Source organism: Erpetoichthys calabaricus, chromosome 1 (assembly GCF_900747795.2).
Source record: "Erpetoichthys calabaricus chromosome 1, fErpCal1.3, whole genome shotgun sequence".
NCBI lineage: Eukaryota > Metazoa > Chordata > Cladistia > Polypteriformes > Polypteridae > Erpetoichthys > Erpetoichthys calabaricus.
Window position 1 is genome coordinate 180,845,681 of NC_041394.2, and position 18,712 is coordinate 180,864,392.

At 38.3% G+C, this 18,712-nt stretch overlaps 1 protein-coding gene across 1 annotated transcript in view; it reads left to right on the forward strand.

Annotated features, from left to right (window-relative positions):
- The window catches only part of b4galnt3b (beta-1,4-N-acetyl-galactosaminyl transferase 3b), a 216,277-nt gene that overhangs the window by 97,001 nt on the left and 100,564 nt on the right, over positions 1-18,712 (forward strand). Inside the window, exon 2 of the mRNA XM_051930747.1 lies at positions 6,091-6,188. Within this exon, the coding sequence (XP_051786707.1) occupies positions 6,091-6,188 (98 nt within the window). The remainder of the gene's footprint in view (positions 1-6,090; positions 6,189-18,712) is intronic.

The following is an 18,712-nucleotide window of genomic DNA, read 5'->3' on the forward strand; positions in this document are numbered from 1 at the left end:
AGAGGGAAGTCAGTGGAATGGTGAGGATGCAGGGAAAGGTGGATGAGTTTAAATGCTTGGGATCAGCAGTAGAGAGTAATGGGGATTGTGGAAGAGAGGTGAAAAAGAGTGCAGGCAGGGTGGAATGGGTGAAGAAGAGTGTCAGGAGTAATTTGTGACAGACAGGTATCAGCAAGAGTGAAAGGGAATGTCTACAGGATGGTAGTGAGACCAGCTGTGTTATATGGGTTGTTGACGATGGCACTGACCAGAAATAAGAGACAGAACTGGAGGCAGCAGAGTTAAAGATGCCAAGATTTGCACTGGGTGTGATGAGGATGGCTAGGATTAGAAATGAATACATTAGAGGGTCAGCTCAAGTTGGACGGTTGGGAGACAAAGTCAGAGAGGCGAGATTGCGTTGGTTTGGACATGTGCAGAGGAGAGATGCTGGGTATATTGGGAGAAGGATGCTAAGGATAGAGCTGCCAGTGAAGAGGAAAAGAGGAAGGCCTAAGCGAAGGTTTATGGATGTGGTGAGAGAGGACATGCAGGTGATGGGTGTAACAGAGCAAGATGCAGAGAACAAAGATATAGAAGAAGATGATCCACCGTGGCGACCCCTAATGGGAGCAGCCTAAAGAAGAAGTACAAGAAGCATTTCTAGGAATGGAAGAATCCCCGGGACAAGTGCATTACATCTTTAGGGGATCATTTTGAAGGGGGACTGAAAGGGTTGTGCCATAAGTTGTATAATAAAGTTTTTATATATATATATATATATATATATATATATATATATATAATATATATAATGGGATTTTTTTGGGTCTCTCCTTGAATACACTTGTGTATTTGAGTGTCGTTTGGTTGTGTATTTTTCTTGTTGTTGTTTTAGTTTTGTGAATCATGTAACTGCTCTGATCCCATCTTGAGGAAGATTTCTATATAAGAATAATATGAAGTCTTCTGTTTGTCTGTCATTCAGGGCATGTAAAATTATTTACAGTAAAACAGTCTTTTTAAGGTCAGTGACGCTCATGAACTTTATTTTCCCTGAATGATAAACTCATTCGGTTATGTCCATTACAATTTCATCACAGAACCTTAAGGAAAATGGGGGGAAAAACAATCACTTAATCAGAATAAACATTCAAGTTCTAAAAGAGTGAAGCTTATTGCTGAAGACATAAATGGTTTCATGTATCTGCAAAGCAGCAGAATTCAAACTGCTAGAACTGATTGCATAATATAGTGCCATAATTGAAGAGCAATTATAAATATTTGATGAAGCTTTTTTGGGGACAAGGTATGTTTACATAGTAGCTGTTCTACTGACATTTGATCAACCACAGTGACTTACTTTCCTTTCCTCCCTGCATTATTCATGCATTGCAGTTTATTGTGAGCATTAAAGCTTTCAGGTATTCAGATCATTAAAAAAGAGAAAATACTCTCTAAAACCAGATATATTAGTACATGGTTAATGCATCTGACACTGAAGTCATTCAGTTTACAAAACAAAAATAGCCTTTTTGGAAATTTTTAAGTGTAGTTAATCTGATATTTCATCACCACCCTGGACTTTTAAATTTTTGTAGGATGTAAGTCACCAAACCGGTTTTCCATGTTTCTGAGAAAGGGGCACTACAGTCTTCCTTTTTGTCTGTCGCCATCTCTTTAGTTTTTCTTACATTTCTTTGTGTTCATTTGGAATTACAAATTATATAAAGCATCTTGCAAAAAAAATAATCTGAGCAGAATTGTCTTGTATCCTTATATGATCTTGGCAAGTATTCAAGCTAGTGTACAAGTATCTTTGATGTACTAGGCTGTGGTGACACGAAGACACATCATCTGTGAAGCAGAAATTTTCACAGGATAATGGCATGATTTCTTTATATTCAATTGTTGTAGTTGTATCTAGTGATTTGCTATTAAGTTAGCTGTTTATACTAGCAGCCTCTTCCCTTAGTGGATCAGTAATATTATCATTTTCAGAATCTTACTTTGCTTTCACACACATCAGATTTGAAAATGTTCAGTTTAATAAGATTATTAACTTAACCCAGATAAACAGCTGTGATAACTTTACATTAGTTTGTAAGAGTAAAATAAGGTGAATTACTTTCAAATGAGTAAGCTGTTAGTATAGATAGATAGATAGATGGATACTTTATTAATCCCAAGGGGAAATTCACATACTCCAGCAGCAGCATACTGATAAAGAAAATATTAAATTAAAGAGTGATAACAATGCAGGTATACAGACAGACAATAACTTTGAATAATGTTAATGTTTACTTTTTATTTTATTGTAGTTCTAAAATGCACCAAAATCTTATACAATCTATAATAATAAAAGGCAAAGCCCTCACTGACTGACTCACTCACTGACTGACTGACTCATCACTAATTCTCCAACTTCCCGTGTAGGTGGAAGGCTGAAATTTGGCAGGCTCATTCCTTACAGCTTACTTACAAAAGTTAGGCAGGTTTCATTTCGAAATTCAAAGCGTAATGGTCATAACTGGAACATATTTTTTGTCCATACACTGTAATGGAGGAGGCGGAGTCACGTATCGCGTCATCACGCCTCCTACGTAATCACGTGAACTAAAAACAAGGAAGAGATTTACAGCACGAGTCACACGCGGGAACGAAGGTAAATGACGTTAATTTTTGACTGTCTTTTAATACTGTGTAAGCATACATATTAACACGTGCAATTAAACGTGTGCATTTACGGGGTGATTTCTCAGGCTTAAAAGCTCACCTTTTATCAAACGCGGGAACAAAGGTAACTGACGTTGTTCACTGTCTTTTAATACTGTGTAACCATACATATTAACACATGTGCAATTAAACGTGTGCATTTACGGGGTGATTTCTCAGGCTTAAAAGCTCGGCTTTTATCAAAAGCGGGAACAAAGGTAACTGACGTTGTTCACTGTCAGTTTATTGAAACGCTCCCGTTAAGGATTGCAATAACATATTCGCGAGATAAAAGAACGAAGTAGGGGGAAATGGAGGAAGAGCCGGAAACAGCGAACAGCAAAAAATTAATTAAACAATTGAGAACGGAGCGAGTGAAGCATACAAGCATGTTCATAAGGGAAACAAAGCACGGTGTAAAACATAAGTTTAAATTAAGTTTATAGAAACGCTCCCGCTGCGGATTGCAATAACATATTCGTGAGATAAAAGTTTAATGAGAAGACACGAGGTATAAACGAACCATTACGCCGTGGCGCAACGTTAGGGGCAACAGTTTCAACCATTCTATGATCTGCTTCTCGCAACTGAAAGACGGCACATGGCGGATGTTAGCCGACTTGCTGACCGCAACGTTAGGGGCTTCAACTATGGCGCTGATGCCACATCTCAGTGCCAACACTTTGCAGACTCTACTTAAAAGACACGCCCTCCTCACTGGACAGTTAAAAAGACCAATCAAACTAACGATGACATCAAGTATTACCCAATCAAAAGTAGGAAAGGAGGCATCTTCATAAAATGCGTGTGGGATGATTTGCATGACATGCTGCTTTAAAAAAAAAAATTATAAAAAAAAATACGGGATAAATCCCGTCCAGTATTGATTCAAAACTGGACGCGCAATTTCATTCTCAAACGCGGCACGATTCCGTATTTTAAAGGACGGGTGGCAACCGTACAGTGCCAGGTAACCACCCATACAATCAGATTGTGATTCAGACTAGGAATGCAATGAATGTAATTACCCTGATCTACATACAAGGCGAAAGTCTTGCAACATTCAAAGATGATGGTTTGGGATAAGTACACCATGGCACATAAAAGAGCTTATGAAGCCTTGAACCGAAAAAAGCAAGATCTCAGAGATCGTAAAAAAAAAAAGGAGGTAATGTCGTTTTACTCGCTGTACATTTTAGTCAAACATTACCAGTTATTCCACGAGGGAGACCAGCACATGAACTCAACGCGTGTTTAAAATCCATGCTTCTCCCACGCTCAGTTATATGTCGCGTGTTCTCGGGTAGGTACACCAAAAAATGTATACATTTAAGCATGTAATGGGCAAACAAAAAATGAGGTATACCCGAAGGCACTGCAGTAGTACTCAATGTAAGTTTACTTCTTAAATGTTAATGTTTTACTGTTTAATAATTTATATGCTTCTTATATATTGTTCAAATTCTTTTATCAAAATACCAGTGACAGCGCAATGCACGATAACATGGAGTGAATACACCATACGCATCTGCCCACGGCCGCCCTGGTGTGCGCAGATAGGAGTTGATTCTAAAATAAAATAAACATAAAAAGAGTAATACAATCATCACCCATAAAGCGGATAGCAGACGTGACGTATTATATGTGTACCAGATTTCAAGTCAATAGGTGAAACGGTTTGCAAGCTACAGGTGATTTAAAATCCTGGACAGACCAACGAAAAGCCACGGTAGCAAATTATAGAAGAAGATTTTACTGTTTAATAATTTATATTTATATGAAATGTGCTTCTTATATATTACTTCATATTCTCATATGATAATGATGTTAATGTTGTTTATATTGATTTCTATGTTATTGTAAGTGCATCTATGTGTGTATATGTATGTATGTGTGTATATATATATATATATATATATATATATATATATATATATATATATAAAAAATATATGTGTATATGTATATATATATATGACAGCAACACTCATAACAATGACAACACAATTACATTGACAATCATGTTACGTTATTTTTAAAATGTTTCCTTTACTTTTTCATAACCTCTTTAACACACTACTTCTCCGCTGCGAAGCGCGGGTATTTTGCTAGTATTCTTATATAACGTTTTGGTTTTTTAGGAGGCAATGCACAGCTTTTGTAGTGTACCTTTTTTTTTTTTTTAATGTTTCTAGTACCCTTTTCAGAATCTTTAGTTCATCAAACTGGTAGTGTATTTATGCTTATCTTTTTCATAACACATTGTGGTGTTTTTGTAATGTATAATTGCTTTATCATAGATAGTTTGTGTATTAGATTCCTGTAGAAAATGTATTGGTTCACCCCAGTTCACATGGTGCTGTTGATACTGACATTCAAAATTTTTTTTATATTTAATGAGAAGTCACTTTTATAATTATGAATGAACACTTATCAGGAGCAAGTTTAGAAACCATTAAGCTGTGAGATACTGGACACAAGTACATTGGAATCTGAGGCATTGTGGGATAATGCCTGCTGAGCATTATTTGTTATAGTAAAAATAATTTAAAATGTTTTAATTGCATGGATATATTGTGTTCCAGACTAATGGTGATTCTAACGTCTTGGATTTCGGCATTGTATGTTTTATATATACAGTAGGTCATTCTCTTCAGTGTATTTTTCACAGATCCTTTTTTTTTTTTTTTTTTAATTGATAATTATTGTAAAGACTTTTAGACTTCTGTGTTCTTTTTTCTCTTCAGGTACAGTTTTTTTGTTTTTTGGTTTGTGTATCTCATTCTCTCAACCACTGGAGTGTGAAATTACAAGTAACAAGTGTATAACAACAGAAGAAACACTTTGGCCTTGATTAACGTTTTCATTTTGCTTTCAGTTTAAAAAGACTTGCTTTCAAAACTAACTTATTCTATTCCTTATTTTCTGAACCCACTTAATCCATGTTTAGGAGTGCAGAGAGTTTTCCCCAAAAGGCAGGAACCAACTCTGAATAATGTGGTAATTTAGAGCATCCCATTTAGTAGCATGTTATTTGGTGTGCATCATTTTAAATCTTAAGAGTTTTTCTAAAGTTTAATTTTTCTAGTCATTCATTTGCTTATGAATTCTCAGTGTATTTTAAAATCTTAGACTCCATGCCTGTCTTACAAGTTCTGTTTTAAGATAAACCCTGAACATTGGCTGGACATTTAAAAGATGACACATTTTAAGACTGAGTTTTTCATAATTCGGGTACTTGTGCCTTTTTAACTAAGTTCTTGGCTAATACTAAACTCCCCAAAAGACAGTGAAAATGTTGGGTATGTAGCTATAACAAAGTGCAATAAAGATAAAAGAATGTTATGTATGTATGTTGTTAGTCTTCATTGAAAGTATTTTTCTTCTCTCTTGTAGATGTTGGAAGGTATCCACCAGGTGGGGTCTTTGTGGGCGAATCTATAAGAAGAGAAGATGGCAATCTGAAAATACCCCAGCAACGCAGAGCTGTTCCGGTATGGCAGATGAGTAAATCCTAAGATTTCTGGAAAGTAAAATACTAAGTTAAGCAAAAATTGGATTAGGTGTTTAAACAAGTAATCAAAGAAATCTGGCATTCCAGTGCATCTCAAGTTCAGTCCTATGAGCCCCCAATAGCTTCAGTTTATTTTTCCCCCCAATCTCATTGTATAATTAGATGGTCTTTCTTTCTTATTATGCCTTTAGAAACACACAGTAGAGTGAGAATTACATAGATACGAAGATTAGATATATTTGTATTTTTGCCACTGCTTTAAATGCTTAACTCTCTTTTCCTCTCTTCCTTTATTGTATCTTAATGCTTTCAATTAATAGCGAATGGAGTTGACACCAAGGCAAACAATACTCAGTGATGTACAGTTGTGCTTGAAAGTTTGTGAACCCTTTAGAATTTTCTGTATTTCTGCATAAATATGACCTAAAACATCATCAGATTTTCACTCAAGTCCTAAAAGTAGATAAAGAGAAACCAGTTAAACAAATGAGACAAAAATATTATACTTGGTCATTTATTTATTGAGGAAAATGATCGAATATTTGTGAGTGGCAAAAGTATGTGAACCTCTAGGATTAGCAGTTAGTTTGAAGGTGAAATTAGAGTCCGGTGTTTTCAATCAATGGGATGACAATCAGGTGTGAGTGGGCACCCTGGGTTATTTAAAGAACAGGGATCTATCAAAGTCTGCTCTTCACAACACATGTTTGTGGAAGTGTATCATGGCATGAACAAAGGAGATTTCTGAGGACCTCAGAAAAAGAGTTGTTGATGCTCATCAGGCTGGAAAAGGTTACAAAACCATCTCTAAAGAGTTTGGACTCCACCAATCCACAGTCAGACAGATTGTGTACAAATGGTGGAAATTCAAGACCATTGTTACCCTCCCCAGGAGTGGTCGACCAACAAAGATCACTCCAAGAGCAAGGCGTGTAATAGTCGGCGAGGTCACAAAGGACCCCAGGGTAACTTCTAAGCAACTGAAGGCCTCTCTCATATTGGCTAATGTTCATGTTCATGAGTCCACCATCAGGAGGACACTGAACAACAATGGTGTGCATGGCAGGGTTGCAAGGAGAAAGCCACTGCTCTCCAAAAAAAACATTGCTGCTCGTCTGCAGTTTGCTAAAGATCACGTGGACAAACCAGAAGGCTATTGGAAGAATGTTTTGTGAACGGATGAGACCAAAATAGAACTTTTTGGTTTAAATGAAAGTGTTATGTTTGGAGAAAGGAAAACACTGCATTCCAGCATAAGAACCTTATTCCATCTGTGAAACATGGTGGTGGTAGTATCATGGTTTGGGCCTGTTTTGCTGCATCTGGGCCAGGAGAGCTTGCCTTCATTGATGGAACAATGAATTCTGAATTATATCAGAGAATTCTAAAGGAAAATGTCAGGACATCGGTCCATGAACTGAATGACTCTCAAGAGAAGGTGGGTCATGCAGCAAGACAACGACCCTAAGCACACAAGTCGTTCTGCCAAAGAATGGTTAAAGAAGAATAAAGTTAATGTTTTGGAATGGCCAAGTCAAAGTCCTGACCTTAATCCAATCGAAATGTTGTGGAAGGACCTGAAGCGAGCAGTTAATGTGAGGAAACCCACCAACATCCCAGAATTGAAGCTGTTCTCTACGGAAGAATGGGCTAAAATTCCTCCAAGTCGGTGTGGAGGACTGATCAACAGTTACCGGAAACGTTTAGTTGCAGTTATTGATGCAAAGGGGGGTCACACCAGATACTGAAAGCAAAGGTTCACATACTTTTGCCACTCACAAATATGTAATATTTGATCACTTTCCTTAATAAATAAATGACCAAGTATAATATTTTTGTCTCATTTGTTTAACTGGTTTCTCTTTATCTACTTTTAGGACTTGAGTGAAAATCTGATGATGTTTTAGGTCAGATTTATGCAGAAATATAGAAAATTCTAAAGGGTTCACAAACTTTCAAGCACAATTGTATGTCAGACCCACAGGCTTGATCAGAAGTGAATAATGGCTTAAACTATCAGAATACCCAAAAAAGACTGAAAAACACTTACCGTAATTATCCCTTTGAAACATACATTAATGTTTAATGATGTTCCAAAAAAATTTAAGCAAACCCGGGTTTGTAATTTTTGATTGAGCCTAAATGGAGAAACACACACAATCAAAAGTATTAGTTAGAGCTATATTGGAAAGTTGAACTGCTTCAGTTTGTCTCGTTTTATGGAAAGAGCTGGCAGGTAAAGCAGTGTGGCTAAGGTTTTAGGGTATAAACCGCAAGATTGTTGGATCAGTCTCCATCACCTAACTGACCCTGAGAAAATCAGCTAACCAACCTGTACTCCAACTATAGAAATCAACAGTTTAATTTTCAGTTTGTCATTTAGAATTTGAATTTGATAAAAATGTAAATAAATGAATTTATTATAAGAAATATGAAATGCCAACCAGCAGCACTGCCGGAGAGCACTTCAGCTCAGATTCTCGATCAGGCTGAGCTAATCACGTTTAAATTCCAATATGAAAAGTTTTGTTCCATGCTTTTTTGCCTATACTTCGAGAAAAAGTTTTGTGAACAGACTAATTTTGCCTTACTGCTTCCTTTGGCTCACACCATGATATAAAAGAAAATCTTTCTATATGGAAAAAAAATCCTGTGACGAGACTTTTGAAGAGATTTTTTCAAGTCCCACAAGACATTTTCCATCAGATTTTTTTTCAAGTCACGCCCTCCTCTCAAACATATTCAAACACGTCCATGGTCCACTCAACGGTCATTCATGTGAATGCTTTTGTCAGACACACTTCCTGCACTCTCAGCTGTTTTATAAATTTTTACATTTTCCTCTCTAAGTTCCCAGTTAAAGAAGACGTATTATGTCCAAATCTAACTGATGAATTTTATCACAAAGGGTTATCAACAGAAGAAATGAGTACACGGGCAATCCTAGCACCGTGAAACGATGAAGTCAAACGAATTAATGCCAAAATTGATGGTTGGTTACACGGCAAGTTGGTTAAATGTGCATCAATAGACTTTGCTGAAACAGTTGGTGGTGGTCGTGCGGAAGATGAAAACATCAACTTAAAATATCCCGAAGAATATCTACAACCATTAACACCGTCCCGTCTTCCTCCACCCAAATTACTGTAGAAAGAAGGATGTATCCAAGAAAGGTAATGTAGTACATCTTCCGCGGAAAACATTAGGCAACAAAGGAGAACTTCATATGGCATTCGTATTAAAATGTGTACAGTTTCCTGTTAGAATAGCTTTTGCTATGAGAATTAACAAATTACAGGGACAAACATTCAAAAAAAACTATTTATTTATTAGAAAGAAAGAAATGATATTCACTCACGGACAGTTATACGTTGCGTTGTTTGATTCCAAACACAGACTCAAAGTTCAAAGCAATATTTACGAAAAGTTAATTCCAACTATTGTTTTTACTAAAGTTTTACAGTAAAAGGGTAAGTTTAAAAAGTATTTGCATGTTAATTTCAAAGCCAAACAGAAAAAAAAAAGTATAAAGCAACGAATACCTCTAACGACACATGAAACATTTTTCTTTCAATTTATTACGTTTTATTATATTTTACTATGGTTAATTACTCACTGTAATGAATAGCAGTTAGGTCTATTAGGCATATGTAACAATTCCCATGAAAATAACAATTTTGTTTAAATTGTACATCTGCTTCCCCGCGAGAGTCTCCTAGATATATAAAATTTGGCATTTGTCTGCATTTACTTTAGTTTCTAATACATTATTTAGAATTCATTATTTTATCAAGTGACATTCAGAATAAACACAAATTTAAATATCAAGACACATACTGCATAAATGTAACATTTGCACTGAAATGTGCATTTTTCACTATTGTGGCATTCAAAACATGTATATATAATAGACTACAGACTCCTGTTGTGAACAGTCCATCTAGTCCTTACCATTTGGGGCAGTCTGTAATGCGCCATACCACAAGCAAACTATTAAAGTCTGACACTAGACCCATCATTGACAAAGCTGAATCCACTCCATTCAATTAAGCAAAATAGAAATGACATGAAATGCCACAAGAAAACACAAAGGAGAGAGAGAGAGAGAATCTAGTATTTTTCAAACACAATATTCATTATGATAATTATAAAACAATGTGATTTGCCTATTGGAATCTTTAAAACATGTATACCATGCCACATTTTAATTTTTTTTTAAATGATGAGGTCAATGGTGCCATTTAATATTGGCATAAAAGTATGGGTAGCCTCTTGCAATAATTTTGTTTTTGGATTTTCTTTGGGTTTATATCTTAAGAACATAGTGTATACTTTGGAGTATGATATTAATTAGTTGAATAAGATAGTGGAATTGGGTTAAGCTGCTTATGAATTTACAGTATATTTTCTAACAAGCGTATTGAAATCTGCTGTAAACGTAACTAGAAGCTAATGTAACAACTTGAGAAATGGAGTTACATGGCTGTACTTCTTAATTCTAGTTATGATTCTTGCTTTCATGTTTTAAATCAGTAAACGGTTCATGCAGCAATTTCAAATTACTGTTTTGTTTTTTTTGTTTTAATTTGCAGTTTAGAGTATTCACCCATCCATCCAACCACAAATTTTCAATGTGTAGTCTATTAGATGTAATGTGTGAATCAGCTTTGGATGTGACAATCCATATTTCATGTATAGATAGATAGACAGTCAGATGTAATTTTTTTTAACTGGGAATTCAGCACTTGTATTAACAAATAACTTTTGCATTTTTCATGTTGTTTGTTTATTGCAATAGTGGCATACAGTCACTTGTCATGTTTACTTTGTTGTTTTGACCTGTATTTGTTAATTTTATAGAACACTGTACAGTGATCCCTCGCTATATCGCGCTTCGCCTTTCGCGGCTTCACTCTATCGCGGATTTTATATGTAAGCATATTTAAATATATATCGCGGAATTTTTGCTGGTTAGCGGATTTCTGAGGACAATGGGTCTTTTAATTTCTGGTACATGCTTCCTCAGTTGGTTTGCCCAGTTGATTTCATACAAGGGACGCTACTGGCAGATGGCTGAGAAGCTACCCAACGTACTTTTCTCTCTCTCTGTCTCTCTCTCTCTCTCTCTCTCGCGCTGACTTTCTCTGATCCTGACGTAGGGGGTGTGAGCAGGGGGGCTGTTCGCAAACCTAGACGATACGGACGCTCGTCTAAAAATGCTGAAAGATTATCTTCACGTTGCTATCTTCTGTGCAGCTGCTTCCTGAAGCGACATGCTGCACGGTGCTTCGCATACTTAAAAGCTCGAAGGGCACGTATTGATTTTTGACTGTTTGTTTTTCTCTGTCTCTCTCTCTCTCTCTCTCCCTCTCCCTGCTCCTGATGGAGGGGGTGTGAGCTGCCGCCTTCAACAGCTTTGTACCAGCGGTGCTTCGCATACTTAAAAGCCAAACAGCCCTATTGATTTGTTTGCTTTCCTCTGTCTTTCTGACAGTCTGTGCTCCTGATGCGCACTCCTTTGAAGAGGAAGATATGTTTGCATTCTTTTAATTGTGAGACAGAACTGTCATCTCTGTCTTGTCATGGAGCACAGTTTAAACTTTTGAAAAAGAGACAAATTTTTGTTTGCAGTGTTTGAATAACGTTCCTGTCTCTCTACAACCTCCTGTGTTTCTGCGCAAATCTGTGACCCAAGCATGACAATATAAAAATAACCATATAAACATATGGTTTCTACTTCGCGGATTTTCTTATTTTGCGGGTGGCTCTGGAATGCAACCCCCGCGATGGAGGAGGGATTACTGTATCTCCTTAGTAGTGCATGCCATTGGGACCTCAGTTCATGTATGAATCATATACCTTCAAACTTATTACATTGTCCACTTCAAAACTGCAAAGTTCTCAGTTTAAAAAATATGTACAGCAGGCCTGTATGTTTCAGAGGCATGTTTATGACCGCAAAGCAAACAATTGGTGGTCTCATGGAACAAAGTTACTTAGTGTGGTGTAGCGGGTCCACAGCTCATGTCAAAAAGGCCACTTTTTAAATAAATAATCGCAGCACTCGTGGCTTAGAGAGGGGGCATGGCAGTGTGGTGGAAGCGGTTCCTGGGGGAGTTTGTGATGTGGGCGGTCCTTGCTTAAGTGCACAGGTGAGGAGTCGTCTGCATCCGTAATTGTTCCCGGGAGCTGCTAATTGCCACATCTGATCCACGTCCCCGTAATAAATAGAAGCGCGAGGCAGCTAGAAGGGTAGAAAAAGAAGAAAAAACGGACAGAGGTTGCAGGTAGAGGAAAGTTAGTGCAGAAGAGAAGGAGAGCGAGCAAGCGCAGGCTCGCGCTGTATGCAGGCAGCTAGAAGAGGCGAGCCTGAGTGGGGTGTTTGGCCGACGGAAGTGGTCGCTCCTGCTGAGCGCTTCTAGGGAGCAGGAGTGACCAGGAGAAGGTTGGCTCGCCGCAGCAAAGGTAGTGGGAGTCAGAGATTTGGAGTAGAATCCCCAGCGTGAGCGTCCTGGCTGTTGGGGGAAGCCAAGTCTTGGTCTGGCAGGGGCTGAACGAAGCCAGGGATCGGGAGGCCACTAGACCAGTCGAGCAGAAGGTGGTCAGCTGCATGTAGGATGACTCCCCTGGTGCATAGCCTGGATGGGAGAAGCAGGGGAGTCACCAGTAGAAAGGCACTGGGTTGATTTTTAAAAGACAGATTCCAGCCATTGTTTTAACCTCGGTTTTTTTTTTTTTTTTTTTTTTTTCCCCTAATGGATTTTAACCTCTATGATTTCATCTCTGTTTTACTGGATTATTTATTTAGTAACTTATTTTTGATACACTGCACTTTATTTAATTGGAACACTTTTGTTTTTATTTGCTGTTTTAATAAAAGCACTTTTGCACCTTTTGCACCATTCTCACTGCCTAGCTCATTGGTGACATTACCAACGGTGTTGGGTTCAAGAGCTCCCAAAAGCAAGATGGGAGCATGGAGCGAACCCGCATCGTCACACTAAGCTGCTGGACACATCTAAGTGGTGACAGTAAATCCCAGACCTCACAACATAAGCTTTTATTCTCAGTATTATTATCTGAAATGTCCCACTTGTCCATGGTGTAGCATGTGTAGTACATGTGTTAGAAGAAACTTGTTGTTTGCCAGATGTGGGTGTGTAAATAATGTAGTATTTTGAAGAGTAGTGTACAGATAGAGAGCGTGACCTGTGTTTATAAAAATTGTTTGAGATGGATATAGAAGCGTGATGTCATAAGTGCAAATTTAGATTTTGGCAATAGAGTTGTTTTGGAGAAAGTAGGGATGTTCTGCTAACTAGATGACCCATTGAGTGCAGATGGTGGTGCAAGTACAGCAGGTGATGAGAGCTGCATGCCAGAAATTCCACATGGTGTTCCTCATTCTAATGGAGTCTCTTTGGCGTTGAAGGGAAAGGTTTTTGAAAGCTGTGTGAAGAGCAGTATTAGAGTCAGATATGGCCAATGAGAGTATAAAATTAAGCATATCTGGAAACAACAGATCAAAATGATCATATGTATGTGTGGAGTGTCACAGAATGAAAGGAAGATAATTGCTGATTTTACAGAAAGACTGTGTGTAGGAGACTGGAGATGTACTCTGGTACAACAGGCTAAGGTGTTTTGAGTATGTGGAGTCAAAGGCTCAGGCAATTGGAGTTTCCCTTTATTCTCTTACTAGGGGGCTCCGCCCTCTGCTCGCTTCGCTCGCCAACCCCTGGTGTTGGGTAACCTGAAATACATTGATGTATGTATGAGATATAACAGTATTGTTAGAATGTGATCCTGTAAGTACTTTTGCTTCAATAACATTGTCTGTCATGGTGTTGATGACTAAACGTATACCGTTGCATAAACCTTGTTTAGTATTAAGGTTTCTTAATAGCATGACTATTGTCCCGATTTTAAGGTTAAGATTGTGTTGTGGTAATCCGGCTGGGTTAATAGTGTTTAAATATTCAAAGGGGAAATTAAGATGCTCATTCTCGTCTTCAGAATCAACATTGTCAGTACTTAGAGGCGGCTATACCAGGAAGTAACGCAATGACCTGATTATTTATGCGATCAACGTCAATATTCTTTGGACATAATATAGCCCGTTGTGTTAATAGTGGTATCTGGTCTAATGAGATTGCTGTTCCAAACACCTCCGTCACTAAATCGTTGCAGATAAAGGCTTGAGGGATCTGAATAATATCTGGGTGAAGTCCATATGTAATGGTAAGGTTTCCATCTCCTAGTTGCAATAACCAATTGGTATATTCTGGATCTGGACATCGCATGTTTTGTACCAAATGTATTGTCTCAAAGTAATGCCAATTGTCTGCGTATTTCAAACTGGACTGAACAATAGCTGAATGCATGGCATGTGGAACAATAGCTAAGCATTGTCGAAAATCTCCTCCTAATAATAGTAATTTTCCTCCAAATGGAATATTTTTATTCATTAACGTTTGGAGAAGTTTATCAATGGTGTTGAGTAAATGACTGGATGCCATTGTACATTCGTCTAAAATCAACAGTTTTGCAAGACGGATTTCTTGTGCATTGTTACTGTTCATTTTCATAGTTGATACCGATGTTTCCGTGATTGGGACTGGAAGTTTGAATAAGGAGTGACATGTGTGACCATTTATCAACAAATTAGCTGCTATTCCGGTTGTAGCTGATGCGATATGTTTCGTTTTGGAACCGTGACTCCTTTGGTTGCGTTGTTTGAGAAGCGCATTGTAGGCGCCTGTGTTCATTGTTTTTATCCAGGCGGGCTCGTTTTTGTAGCCCGTCAGTCGAGCTCTTTCTTTTTGGAGCCATGCCTGCTTTGCTTGCGGTATTTCAGACATGCGTTCTAGGCTCCTGTGTTCATTGATTTTATCCAGGCGGGCTCGTTTTTGTATCTCCGTCAGTTGTGGTCTTTCGTTTTGAACCCGTGCCTGCTTTGCTTCCGCAGTTTCAGATGCGCGCTGTAGGCGTCTATGTTCATTGTATTTGTCCATGCGGGCTCGTTTTCGTAGCTCCGTTAGTCGAGCTGTTTGGTTTTGGAGCCGAGACAGTTTTGCTTCCGCGGTTTCAGATGCGATTTGTAGGCGCCTACGTTTATTGTTTTTATCCATGCTGGCTCGCTTTTGTAGCTCCGTTAGTTGAGCTGGATCGTTTTTGAGCCGTGACCGTGACTCCATTAGTTATCTGTTGTCCACCGTTAGTAATATGGATAATTGCACTTACTGTTAATACGGAGCGTTTTCTGTGGTTGTACTGTTAATAATGCATCACTGTAATGTGATTCACATATGCTATATGGTTTGGACGTGTGAGGATGCCGTACGTTTAATACGGAGAGTTCGTTTATTCTTATTACCCGGACCATGCTGTGTAGTGTGGACGTTTAGTTCAGAAGCGCGTTGTAGGCGCCTGCGCCTTTCGTACTATCTTTGTGGACCTTTGCGGACTCCGTAGTGTCTTCCGTTTGACTCTGGGGTGCAATGCAGAATCCTCTTTTCTGTGTGGCTGTGTCGTTAGTCGTTAGCTATGGGCGCGTTGTTGCTTCATGTTTTATTTACGTTAGTTGAGCTCTTTCGTTATTGAGCCGTGACTCCTTCGTTAGTTGAGCTCTTTCGTTATTGAGCCGTGACTCCTTTGTTAGTTGAGCTCTTTCGTTTTTGAGCCGTGACTCCTTCGTTCGCAGTGGATCAGACTTCGCTTGCGGTTCATGAGATGCGCGCTGTAGGCGCCTGCGCACTATGTCTCCTGCGTCTGTGCCTTCCGGTTTACCATTCTCGGTTAGTAATATGGATACTCTGTTGCAGCTTCCCATCAGTGTACTCTGAAATAATAATAAATAAGGCTTGGCACTGAGACTGAACATTTCACTCTTGACGCTGTCATAGCCAGACACATTAGTGGTTTAAGTTATAGCTTGTTTATTTAGATTCTTTTAAAATTAACTGCACAGTGTACATCTTAAGCCCTGTTACTTTGTAACTTTAGCTTTTTGTAAGCTGGTGTTTTATAATTATTAGTAATTTTATTAGCCCAAGATTTGGTTGTACTGGTTGGCCATGACTTTCTTGAGAAGCTAATTAGAATATGGAAGCTTTTAAATTTAGATCTGTAAGTGAGACAATATAAAATCATTTGCTAAATTATTAGGAACACTATGGTAATACTGGGTAAGACCTTCTTTTATTATCAAAACCACCTTACTTCTTCATGGCATAAATTCAACAAGATGTTGGAAACATTCCTATGTGACTGTATCGCACACATTCTCCAGATTTGTGGGCTACACATTCATGCCTCGAAATTTCCCATTCTACCACATTCTGTTCGATTTTAGGTCCGGTGACTGAGACGATTACTGAAGAACACTTAAATCATTGTCATGTTCATGAAACCAGCTTGAAACAATCTGCTTTGTGAGGCGGTGCATCTTCATACTAGAAGTAGCCATTAGAATATGCATAAATTATGTCTGTGAAGGTAAAAACATGGTCGGCAATACTACTGATCTTAGTGACATTCAATTAAGTTTGATTGGTATTAACGGGCCCAAAGTGTGCCAAAAACATTCCCCATACCATTACGCCTCCACCATCAGCCTGGATTGTTGACACAAAACTGGTTGAGTACATACTGTAGATTTAAGCTGTTGGCATCAAAAAATGCCCCATCTTCTGTATGCCTCAGCAGAAATCCAGATTCATCGGACCATGCTACATTCTTGCAGTCTTTAACTCTCCAGTTTTGGTTAGCCTGTACCTATTGCATCCTCAGCATTCACTTCCTGGCTGACATAATTGGCACCTGACATTCTGGAGCTCATCTGTCTCAAGGATCAATGTATTGTGCATTCTAAGATGCTTTTCTGGTCACTGTTGCTGTGGATAAATGGGTTATCTTTGCCTTGCTGTCAGCTAGGACCAGCCTAGCCCTTCTCCTCTGACCTCTCTCTTCATCAAGGCATTTCCATCCACAGAACTGCCACTCAGTGGAAGATGTTTCAGTTTTTTATACCATTCTGAGTAAACTCTAGAGAGAATTGTGTTTGAAAATCCCAGGAGATTAGTAGCTACTGAAATACTCAAACCAGTCCATCTGGCACCAATAAGCATGCCACATTCAAAACCATGGAGATATGTTTTGGTGTTTGATGTGATCATTAATTGATGTTCTTGGCCTGTATCTGCATGATTTTATGCATTGTGCTGCCATCACATGATTGACTGATTAAATAATTTCACGGGTAAGCAGATATACAGCTGTTCCTAGTAATTTTCCCAGTGTGTCTAGGTTACATATTTTAGGTTATATTGACTACAGCTGGGCAAGGTTACACAATTACATTCTGACATGCCACTCTGACCAGAATCATCACTTTTTTCAGCTTGTCTTTCTTGGTGTTCCCTGCTTAACAGACCATAGAGTCAGAGCTGCTATTATTGTTAACTCTGATTTTTCTTTTCATTCCTCCTATGTCTTTCTTCAATACTTCCAGCATGTTGTTTCCAAGTTTCCTGGTCATCAGACTTTTTTGCTTATTGTGTTTTTACCCTCCTCCCTACTATACATTTCTCAGTTCTCTCAACATATCTGTAATTTCATATCCATTTCCCGTCTGTACTTTCCAACTTCCTATTTTCTCAATCCCTTCAACACCTTTAGATTCTCTAATTTGGTTTGTAATATTGCAACCATTTTTATGTTTGTACATCTTTCTCTGCCTTGCCCCTTGCTCATTTTGTTATAACACCATCTGCCCTAGCAGACTCTTCTCTGCCTGCTGCACTTAAAATTGTACATTTTTATCTGTGTAGGTTGGATGTTGCCATTACCACCTCACAGAACAAGTATCTTGGGCTTGTATCTTGCACTTAATTGTTATTGGTGGGGAGTTTCATGTTCTCTCCATGTCGGTGAATGTGTCATCTGCATCCTACAGCTTTCCTTCTACACCCCCTGACACATACAAGTTAATTATATAATTATAAATAAATATGAATTAGGGATTCCTAATTGGCCCTGTGTGAGTGTGTGTGAGAGTGATGCTATGAGGATAGGTTCAAGCCACCCACAAGCCTGAATTGAGTTAGGTGAGTTTTAAATGTTATGATATTTTATTTCCTCTCAAATTTCACCCTGCTTCAGCCAATAGAAGAAAGTGTTGTCCTGCTGTGCAGCTTCATTCTGGTACATCACTAATCTCTCTGCTATAGTCAAGTCTAGGTTATCATTAGGAATCTCTCCTTTCTGTGGTTCACTAATGAGCCATGAATGCTAAAGAATCCTTGAAAGTAGGCAGCAATGAAAATTATTTGATGTCTGTACACTTAGGAGTCTGGTTTGACAGGTAGATTCTATTTTATTTGTCCTGTAGTGGAAATTAAAACTTTTAAACTTCCACTTTTTATACTTCAAGCCTGTATTTGCTCTGCCAGGGTATATTCTGTGTCTCAAGAGATCAGTAAGGGTAAAGTAGGTCACAAAATC